Source organism: Scyliorhinus torazame, chromosome 5 (genome assembly GCF_047496885.1).
Source record: "Scyliorhinus torazame isolate Kashiwa2021f chromosome 5, sScyTor2.1, whole genome shotgun sequence".
NCBI lineage: Eukaryota > Metazoa > Chordata > Chondrichthyes > Carcharhiniformes > Scyliorhinidae > Scyliorhinus > Scyliorhinus torazame.
In genome coordinates, this window is record NC_092711.1 from 147,600,542 (window position 1) to 147,611,963 (window position 11,422).

The window sequence follows — 11,422 nt, forward strand, 5'->3', positions numbered from 1 at the left end:
CCAAAGGAAACTCTCCCACCTGCCTTCCTTCTTTTAAATATAAATGTAGAGTAACCAATCATTTTTTTCCAATTATGGGGCAATTTATTGTGGCCAATCCATCTACCCTGCGCATCTTTGGGTTGTGGGGCAAAACCCACGCAAACAAGGGTGAATTTCTATTAATTTCATTTCATTTTCATTTCATTTCATGCGCAAACTCCACACGGACAGTGGCCCAGCGCCGGGATCAAACCTGGAACATCGGTGCCGTGAGGCAGCAATGCTAACCACTGTGCCATTGTGCTGCCCCCACCTGCCTTCCTAAGCATTGAAGAGAGAGAGAGGCAGCTGAAAGAGACAGGGAGAGAGAGGCAGCAGAGGGAGAGAGAGGTACCAAAGAGAAGAGAGGAGCACCAAAGACTGAGACAGGAGAGAGAGAACAGAGAGACAGAGGGCGAGAGGCGCAGCAGAGGGAGAGAGAGGCACCAGAGAGGAGTGCCAGAGACTGAGAGAGGCAGGAGAGAGAGGGGAGAGGAGAGAGAGAGAGTGGGAGAGACCCTAGTCAGTAACAAAAATAATTAATGAAATTGAGTTCAGACACATCTGCATGAACTGACACCACTTTATTCACAGATTAACAGAGTAATCACTGTACTTGAATCAATGTTATTCACTTTTGGAATTGAATGAATTAAGGGTCAGATTAACTATATCACAATAACCCAGTATCAGATTGTGTTAATTCCATGTATTAATCACGATGCGTAAGCGTCTCATCTGAGCTCTGCCATCTCATTGCTAGCAGGTGACGGGCGTAGACCTGATTAAGTGGATGAATGTAGTGTCCTTCCAGCAGTTCCATGGCTTTATCATAGTTCACCACCAAAACGTAGACACTCCAGTAGGACAACCAGGCTGCCTGATCGTCTGATTGCAGCACCATGAGGAAAATTAACAACGCAAGAACTTTCTCCGCAACCCTCGATAGCATGGTACCTGCAATACCTGGTCCTACCATGAAAAGGCGACAGTAATACTGGCCATCACCCCGCTGACTTTTTTTTAACAGGGGGTGAATGTGGTAATACAAGGTATTGCAGTACCAGAGAGAGGAATAACCATTGGCTAGGCCGCGGGGTCTACCATTGGGCAATGTACATATACCCCACCTCTCAGGGCGGGGCTAAGAACCGATGCCGACCCAGCAGCCTCCACTTCTGTAACATCGCTGCTGGGTACAGTTCTATCTGATTAAAGCTGAATCGATATGACTCCACGTGGACTCAAGCGTATTGATTGTGTATCACAGATAGGTCTGTTTAATACAGAACAGGGTTAAACCCAGTGTCCAATATTACAGGTCTCTGTGGCTGTTGGATGCCTGGTTTCACTGTACAGTTGACAAACCCACAGCTTCAGTTAACTTGTCTACCCAGGGTCTGTTTATAAACCCTCATCACAACATATTACCTGGTTAGCTATTGTATATATCATTATGGTCGGACAGCTCACACAAAGCTCAACCAGAAACTATGGTTCTTCTTTCTACTGATTCCAGCTCCTACAAGGGGTCACAGCATCTCCAGCCCTCAGCTCTGTTACTGGGCTGTCACTGACATGAGCAACAGTGAGACAGCAAGTTGCCTGAGGCTGAATGGTAAGTTGAAACTTGTGACTCAAAACCAACTGTGTAAGATCTCTGAAAAGATCAGGAATTTTAAAAGATAAATTCTAAACCCAGTGAACAAATTAAAGAGTCATAAGACAAAAACTTCAAGTTTATGACTTTTCCTGCAACATACAAACTAGAAACAACAATGCCTAAACCTCCACATTGTGACATCACAAAGATGCTCGTCCTCTAGATCAGCCAATAGGAATTAACCCGCTCCGCGGCGGCGTCGCTGTATTTGCGTACACTCGCCCCGCGCGCGGATATGGAGCCCCGCCCCCGTCCATTTTTCCCCCTCCCCTCCGCATCCTCGAGACAAGGTCTCCAGCCAACCGGCTGACAGTTCCGGCGATCGATGATTCCCTCTCTCCCAACCCGGGACTGCGCATGTCTCAGGGAGAGGGGACACTGCGCATGTGCAGAGGGAGCTCACCTCCGCTGCCTCTGCTGAGTTGTGACCAATGGGAAGATTGGAGGACCGGAAGGACTCTGCTCCTCCGCCAATCAGACCTCCCCTATTGTCTCAATTCGGAAGCTGGAAATGGAGGTTTCTGCCGAGCAAAGCTGTTGTTCCTCCAACCCTGAATGAGCTTGAGCTGCACACAGACTCCTGTCTCCAACATCTGTGAGTAGAACACTTTCTTTTCTCCTACTTTCCATTTCTTTTCTCATTCTCACCTTCAATTGGTGACTTGTAGCAACTGAAGGGAAAGGAAGTGAATCCAGGGAGGGTGCAGACTCTGCAATGGTTGGCCCAGGCAAAGGTTGGTCCAGATATTGACATCCTTTGCTCCCTCAGCTTGACACATTTATTTGTCTGGCTAAAAGGATCGTCTCTTTCCTAATGTTCACAATTAAAGGGCTTCTTTCTCCAGGATATGGCTGACATTTAAGGGGACAGTAAACAGGACATAATTCAACCCAGCCAATTCCTTCCCTATCAGTCTATTTCCATCATCAGCAGAAGTGGTGGAAGGAGTCATCAACAGTGCAATCAAACAGCACTTTACTCAGCAATAACCTGCTCATGGTTGCTCAGTTTGGGTTCCGCCAGGGTCACTCAGCCCCTGACCTCATTACGGCCTTGGTTCAAACATAGATGAAAGGGCTGAATGCCAGAGGTGAGGTGAGAGTGACTGCCCTTGGCATCAAGGCAGCATTTGACCGAGTATGACATCAAGGAGACCCAGCTAAACTGTAGTCAATGGGAATCGGGGGAGAACTCTCCGCTGGTTGGAGTCATACCTGGCACAAAGGAACTTGGTTGTGGTGGTCGGCGGTCAATCATCTCAGCTCCAGGAGTTCCTCAGGGCACATTCCCAGACCCACCCATAGTTAGCTGCTTCATCAGTGACCTCCCTTCCATCATAAGGTGAGAAGTGGGGATGCACAATGTTCAGCACTTTTCGCGACGACTCAGATAATGAAGCAGTCCATGTCCAAATGCAGCAAGACCTGGACTGTATCCAGAAGTGGGCTGATAAGTGGCAAGTTACATTTGTGCTACACAAGTGCCAGGCAATGACCATCTCCTACAAAGGAGAATCTAACCACCGCCCCTTGACATTCAGTGGCATTACCATCGCTGAATCCTCCACAACCAAGATCCTGAGGGTTACCATTAATCAGAAACTGAACTGGACCAGCCATATTAATACAGTGGCCACCAGGGCAGGTCAAAGACTACAGCGAGTAACGCACCTCCTGACTCCCAAAGCCTGTCCCCCATATACAAGATACAAGTCAGGCGTATAATAGAATAATCACCACTTGCCTGGTTGAGTGCAGCTCCAACAACGCTCAAGATGCAGCTCTACACCATCCAGAACAAAGCAGCCTGCTTGACTACTCCCCATTCCACAAATATTCACACCCTCCGTCACCGGCGAACTGTGGCAGCCGTGCATACCATCTATACTGTGCACTGCAGTAACTCCCCAAGGTTCCTCAGGCAGCACCTTCCAAACCCACGACCACTACTATCTAGAAGGACAAAAGCAGCAGATACCTGGGAACCCCACCACCTGGAGGTTCACCTCCAAGTCACTCACCAGCCGGACTTGGAAATATATCATCCTTCCTTCATTGTTGCTGGGACGACATCCTGGAACCCCTTCCCTGACAGCACAGGAGATGTACCTACAACTCAAGGACTGCAGCGGTTCAAGAAGGCAACTCATCACCACCTTGTGAAGGGCAACTAGGGATGTTGCAACTAGGAAGGGCAATAAATGCTGGCCTAATCATCGATGTCCACACCCTGTAAATTAATTTTTAAAAATGTTATATTGGACAGAGATATATCTAGTGTTATATGGAATGTATCAGATATGTTATTGATGGTTCTGTAATAAAATACATGTATTATTATTTCTAGTTTTGTAAATAGTACTGTACCCACATTATATATTTCCAGTTATAGTCATTGCAGCACTGACAGAATCCATTTGGTAACTCAAGTCAATGCTGACTCTCTGTACAGCAATCCAGTCAGTCCCATTCCCCCTCGGTATCCCTGTTCACCTGAAAGCTTATTTTCTTCATATTTTATTTTGAATTATGGATCATCTCGACTTCCACAACCCTTGTGGGCAATGGGTTCCTCTTCATGACCACGCCATGGCTAAATAACATTCTTCCTTCGAATCACCCCATCTCTAATCAGTAAATATACTTATATGGAGAGTCTCTACTCTTGTACAGGTTGTAGTGAGTTTAGATTTGTTGATCAGCATCAATCAGCACCTTCATAAGAATTGGGAGGGGAAGGAAGTGAATCCAGTCTGTATATTACACACATTTATCGTCCAGTAACAGAGACATATATCTGCCTGGCAGCCTCATGTGTCCAGGACAGGAACCAGTGAGCTTGGATATATCAATCAGCCTGAATCAGCACCTTCAGGAGAATTGGGAGGGTGAATATTAGATACAGCAGAGTGAGACTGGAGGGAGAGTGTGTGGAATGGAGACTTAGAGCGTTTGAGGGAAAGAGAGAGAGCTAAAATTATTCGACAGAAACTAGAATTGTCTGTTCTGAATTTCTATCCTGTACTGACGATGATTTTTGTAATATCTTTTTGCAGGAAGTTACAACGAGAGGTGTTTGAGGTCGATATCTCAAACTAAATATCACGTCAAGAACTGACTGAGTAAGTCAATTCTTGGGCACCGAAGATCATCGGCCTTTGAATCTAGAAGGAGAAATGTTTGTCTATTCTGTCTGCTTCAAGAGATTTTCAACATCGGAGTGTCTGGGAAAGCACTGAGACACACACACACCCGTGTGAGACTGTTACAGAGCACTGACTGTGGAAACAGCTTTAACCAGTTACATGGTCTGAAAAAATACTACACCATTCATATCAGGGAGAGACTGTACATTGTTCTGTGTGTGGACGAGGCTTCAACTGATCGTCCAACGTGGTGAGACGCAAGATCACCCAAACCATGGAGAAACCATGGAAATGTGAGGATTGTGGGAAGGGATTCAAAGGCCCGTACGGGCTGGAATGGCATCAACACAGTCACACTGGAGAGAAGCCGTTCACCTGCTCTGTATGTGGGAAGGGATTCAGAGCCCCACATGAGCTGGAAAGGCATCAACGCAGTCACACTGGAGAGAAGCCTTTCACCTGCTCTCAGTGTGAAAAGGGATTCACTGACATTGGCAACCTGCGGAGACACGAACGAGTTCACACCGGGGAGAGGCCATTCACCTGCTCTGACTGTGGGAAGGAATTCACTCGGTTATCCCATCTGCAGAGACACCATCAAGTCCACACCGGGGCGAGGCCATTCACCTGCACTGTGTGTGGGAAGGAATTCACTCATTTACCCAACCTGCAGACACACCAGCGAGTTCATACTAGAGAGAGGCCATTCACCTGCACAGTGTGTGAAAAGGGATTCACTCAGTTAGTCCACCTGCAGTCACACCAGCGGGTTCACACCGGGGAGAGGCCATTCACCTGCACTGTGTGTGGAAAGGGTTTCAGTCAGTTACCCAACCTGCTGAGCCACAATGTCACTCACACCAATGAGAGACCCTTTAAATGCTCTGACTGTGGGCGGGGTTTCAAAAGCTCTCAGGTTCTGATGATCCACCAGCGCATTCACACTGAGGAGAGACCGTTCAGCTGCTCTCACTGCACAAAGAGCTTTAGAACCTCATCCAACCTGATGAAACACGAGCGAGGCCACACTGGGGAGAGCCCGTTCACCTCTCCGACTGGGAAACGATTCACTCGGTCATCCCACTTGTTGAACCACAATGTCACTCACACCAATGAGAGACCCTTTAAATGCTCCGACTGTGGGAGTAGGTTTAAAAGCTCTCAGGTACTGATGGAACACCAGCGCATTCACACTGAGGAGAGACCGCTCAGCTGCTCTCACTGCACAAAGAGGTTTCAAACATTATCCACATTGCGGAGACACCAGCGAGTTCACACTGGGGAGAGTCGATTCACCTGCTCTGATTGTGGGAAGAGATTTAGTGATTCATCTGCCCTGTTGACACACCAGCGAGTCCACACTGGAAAGAAGCCATTCACCTGCTCTCACTGCGGGAAGGGATTCACTCAGTCATCCAACATGTTGAGACACCAAAGGGTTCACAAGTGATGTTAGGTTGGATTCTGCTGTTATTCCTGCTGTTAATCACATCCAGGACTGAACCTGGAGTGGGTGGAGGGATTTGCCTCCTCGCCGACCCTTCCTGGTGCTTGGATGTGTCGACCCTGGCGAACGACTGCTCCCCGGACCTGAAATACCCGACTGTGAAGTGCCGCCCATACTACCTTCCACAGAGTTCACTTCTGCCATCATCACGGCGGTCTACATCCCACCCCAGCTGGAAGTGAAGAAGGCGCTTGATGAATTGTAACCGCTATAAATAACAATGAAACCGAATACCCGGAGGCCTTGTTCATCGTGGCCGGGGACTTTACCCAGGCCAACCTCGAGTGTACTGCCAAAATTCTACCAACACATCTCCTATCCCGACAGGGGTCCCAACATCCTTGACCACTGCTACACAAATATCAAGGGCGCCTGATGATCCATCCCCTGACTGCACTTCGGAAAATCGGACCACAAGACGGTGCTCCTTCTCCCGGCTGACGAGCAGAAACTTATGCAAGAGAATCCGGTTAAGAAAGTCGAGGCAAAGGAAGAGCTCCTACACGACTGCTTGAAGTCAATGGACTGGTCCATATTTAAGAACTCAGCAGCTAACCTGAACGAGTATGCCAGCACCATCACAGACTTCATCAGCAAGTGTGTAGAAGATTGTGTGTCAAAGAAGGTAGTACGTACATTACCCAACCAGAAACCATGGGTTAATCGGGAGATTCACTCCCGACTGAAGGCCACGCCTGAGGCGTTCAAGGCAGGCAACCCTGACCTATAGAAGAAATTTAGGTACGACCTCCGCAAAGCCAACAGGGACTCCCAAGTGACAATACCAAACTAAGCGATGATGTGGACTCTCGTCGGTTGTGGCAAGGCCTAAACAATATAATGGGCTACAAAATAAAGCTGAGTAGAATCTTCAGCAACAGCGCACCCCTTCCCGACAAACTCAATGCATGCTATGCTTGTTTCGAGCAGGAAACCAACAAACCGTTGTCAACTGCCCCAGCAGCCTTGGACACGCCCATGCCCACGGTCACAGCCTCCAAAATCAGATCGGCCTTCTTGAAAGTGAACTCTCGGAAAGCACCCAGTCCTGACGGGATCCCTGGTCGTGCACCCAGATCCTGCGCTGACCAAGTGGCAGGTGTATTCGCGGACATCCTCATCCTGTCCCTACTCCGTTCTGAGGTTCCCACCTGCTTCAAGAAGACCATTATCATACTGGTGTCAAAGAAGAACCAGGCAACCTGCCTCAATGAATACCGTCTGGTGGCCTTGACATCGATCATTATGAATTGCTTCGAGATGTTGGACACATCAATTCCATACTCCCAGCATTCCTTGATACACTGCAATTCGCATACCGCCACAACCGGTCCACAGCAGACACCTCTCACTGGCCCTATACTTGCCCCTGGAGCATCTCGACAACAAGGACTCTTACGTCAGACTCTTATTCATTGACTACAGTTTTGCCTTCAACACCATAATCCCAGCCAAACTCATGTCCAAAATTTAGGACTTGGCTCCTCCCTCTGCAACTGGATCCTCGACTTCCTGGTACATGGACCACAATCAGTAAGGATAAACAACACCCTCCTCCATGATAGTCCTCAATACCGGGGCCCCACAAGGCTACGTACTTAGCCCCCTACTATACTCGTTATACACACGATTGGGTGGCAAAATCTGCTCCCGCTTCATCTACGAGTTTGCTGATGGCACAACCGTAATGGGTCGGATATCAAACAACGATGAGTCAGCGTCCAGGAGGGAGATAGAGAACCTAGTGGCATGGTGTAATAACAACAATCTCTCCCTCAATGTCAGCAAAACTAAGGAGCTGGTCATTATCAGGAAGCAAAGTATCATACACACCCCTGTCTGCATCAAAGGTGCGGAGGTGGAGCTGGTTGACAGCTTCAAATTCCGAGGTGTGCACATCACCAACATTATGTCCTGACCCACCCACATCGACGCTACGACTAAGAAACCTGTACTTCGTCATGAAACTAAGGAAATTCAGCATGTCCAATGCCTCATGTGTGGCACGGTAGCATAAGTGGTTAGCATTGTTGCTTCACAGCTCCAGGGTCCCAGGTTCGATTCCCGCCTTGGTTCACTGTCTGTGCGGTGTCAGCACGTTTCCCCTGTGTCTGCTTGGGTTTCCTCCAGGTGCTCTGGTTTCCTCCCACAAGTCCTGAAAGACGTGATTGGACATTTGGATTCTCCCTCAGTGTACCCGAACAGGCGCCAGAGTGTGGTGACTAGGAGATTTTCACAGTAACTTCATTGCAGTGTTAATGTAAGCCTACTTGTGACAACAATAAAGATCATTATTTTTGTGAGGGCTACAAAGAATCCAGCACGAATTATAGAATAGAAAGAAATAACATTTATTTACAATTTTATATATATATATATATATATATATGCAGCAATACTCTCTTGTTGCTCACTCCTCTCCAGCTGGTTTCAGACTGGCCAGAGGGACTCTGCTAATGATTTCTCCGCCCCCCCCTCCTCATTGGGGAAGCTCATACTCCTAAGGATTGTGGGATTGCTATTAGTCCCCAGCCAGTGGTAAGCAGGCAGGTTATAACAATTATCATTGACTTTTACCAATCTTTACAGATGCGCCACAGAAAACATCTTATCTGGCTGCATCACAGCTTAGTATGGCAACAGCTCAGCCCAAGACTGTAAGAAACGACAGAGAGTTGTGAACACAGCCCAGTCCATCACATAAACCTGCGTCCCATCCATTGACTCTGTCTACACCTCCCGCTGCCTTAGGAAAGCGGGCAGCAAAATCAAAGACCCCTCCCACCAAGTTTATTCTCTCTTCCAATCTCTTCCATCGGGCAGGAGATACAAAAATCTGAGAACACGCACGAACAAATTCAAAAACAGATTTTTTCCCCCGCTGTTACCAGACTCCTGAATGACCCTCTTATGGACTGAACTGATCTCTCCACACATCTTCATCGACTGAGTAGCACTACACTCCGGATGCTTCACCCAATGTCTATGTATTTCTATTGTGTATTTATCATATATCCTATGTTTTTTCATGTACAGAATGATCTGTCTGTATTGCACGCAGAACAATACGTTTCACTGTACCTTGGTGCATGTGGCAATAAATTTAATCAAATCAAACTTTGTTCATTCTGACACTTGGTGAAGTGGGAGGGTCGGAGGGTTTCTTTCTGCTGGACTGGCTGGTCCCACGACTTTGCTTCCAGTGGGCTGATGCTCTTTGAGCCTGGGAGAGCACATTTCCACTAAAATGATCCATGAAAGCTGAAGTACATTTACTTTATCCTGGATAGTAAATAGTGTTTTTCCCCCACGACAGGTGGATCTAAAAGTAACCAGATGGGTTTTTATAACTATCGACAATGCTTTCATGGTCATCGATGACTTTTAGGGCAGCGCAGTGGTTAACATTTTTGCCTCATGGCGCCGAGGTTCCAGGTTCGATCCCGGATCTGAGTCACCGTCCGTGTGGAGATTGCACGTTCTCCCCGTGTTTGCATGGGTTTCGCCCCCACAACCCAAAGATGTGCAGGCTGGGTGGATTGGCCACGCTAAATTGCCCCTTAATTGGTAAAAATGAATTATGTACTTTCAATTTTTTTTTTTTAAATCGTGACTTTTAATTCCAGATTTTTTATTAACTTAAATTTCATCATCTGCCGAACCTGGATCCCTATTGCATTACCCTGGGTCTCTGGATTACTAATCTAGCTGTTGTTTTCCGAGATGTGTTTTGTGAGAGATGAAGTCACTATAGCCAATAAGTGTGAGCTGTTTTCGAGTTGTTTCCTTTAGATCCTGTACTTTGTCACTAACTTGCCGACAAAACAGCCTAGCCAGCTGTAACTACTGTGTATAAATTATGTTATTGTAACTACTCCTTGAGATGCTTCAGTTCGCTGAAGCATTTCCCTGCATGTTTGTAATAAAGATTCCCAAACTTTCACCAACTCTGGACTCCACAACAACCTGGTGTTAGGAACAAGATCCACTGACGGCTCTGATTAAAGGAAAATCTCCGTGGACAGTATTGTTTGCTTTATACCACCTGTGTTTAATTCAGTCTCACTGACCACTGGAACTGCCAAAGAACCTCAGCGATCTGTTTCTGGTCTGTTTCTTTGATCTCTATTCGATGTAATTTCAATAACTGGAACATTTCACACAGGGAATTGTCAGTTTTATACCAAGGATATGTTTGGGGGCAATGCTGAAGTCCCCGTGACCGAGAGGGTTTGTTGCTGCCGACAAATGAGGAGATAAAGCCGTACGGGAGGCTAAACAGAAAGAGTTAGGCAGTTGGAGAGAGTTTGGCTTTTGTTCAGAGGTCCCAGATAGGGGTCAGCCAGCATCATGACATCGATGGATCTGCACAGAAAAGGTCCAACCGGATGCAACTTATCAGGCCCAAGGTGAGGTTAGTGGCTGAGGGATTTGAAAAACCCTTCGGAGACAAGAAGTCAGAGTGGACTCGCCCACAGCAGGAAAGGTCATTTTGAAATTTCTTTGGTCCTTTTCACGACATTTTCTTGGGAATGTGAGTCAAGAAACATAAAAGCTGCAGTTGTGCTGGGGAATCCCTTCCCAAGGGCAGTGTTTCTGCAACGTCCTAAAAATGTGCCAGATGTAGATGGAAGACTTTGGAAGTTAAATAAGTGTGTCTATGTTTTGAACGATGTTTCAGAGTGTATCGTACTTCTCAGATCAGTTTTGTTCAAGTCGGGTTGTCTCCACTTGAAGGCAGAAGCTGCCGTGCTTTATTGGTACCATGGCAGGAAACTCTCGGGCATCTTTATGGCACATGTTGATGACTGCCTATGTGGTGGTGCTAGTGAGTTCCAAAACAATGTTAGTGACAGGATCAGAACAACATTTAAGGTTTGGAGTCGGGCTTCTGAGATCTTTAAATACATTGGATTGGGAATCAGGCAGTGTGGGTCTGATTGACTAGGGGAAACCAGTCCTTTAACTGTGAACATTAGGAAAGAGACTATCCTTTTAGTCAGACAAATAAATGTGTCAAGCTGAGGGAGCAAAATATGTCAATGTCTTTAAGAAAGAGAGAGGGAGAGACCTGGGCCAAGCTTT

The 11,422-nt window shown here is 47.0% G+C and overlaps 2 protein-coding genes across 2 annotated transcripts in view; one reads left to right on the forward strand and one right to left on the reverse strand.

The window, feature by feature from the left end:
* Positions 1-11,422, reverse strand: part of LOC140420028 (uncharacterized) — a 77,719-nt gene that overhangs the window by 21,260 nt on the left and 45,037 nt on the right. The window lies entirely within an intron of this gene.
* On the forward strand, positions 2,172-9,454 carry LOC140420026 (uncharacterized). Its single transcript, XM_072504046.1, has 2 exons — positions 2,172-2,279; positions 4,741-9,454. The coding sequence occupies exon 2, from the start codon at positions 5,105-5,107 to the stop codon at positions 6,278-6,280; it is 1,176 nt and encodes a 391-aa protein (XP_072360147.1). The 5' UTR covers positions 2,172-2,279; positions 4,741-5,104; the 3' UTR covers positions 6,281-9,454.

What these genes read in the sequence shown, in the direction of transcription:
- LOC140420026 (XM_072504046.1), top strand. Translation starts at nt 5,105, where the DNA reads ATGGAGAAACCATGGAAATGTGAGGATTGTGGGAAGGGATTCAAAGGC.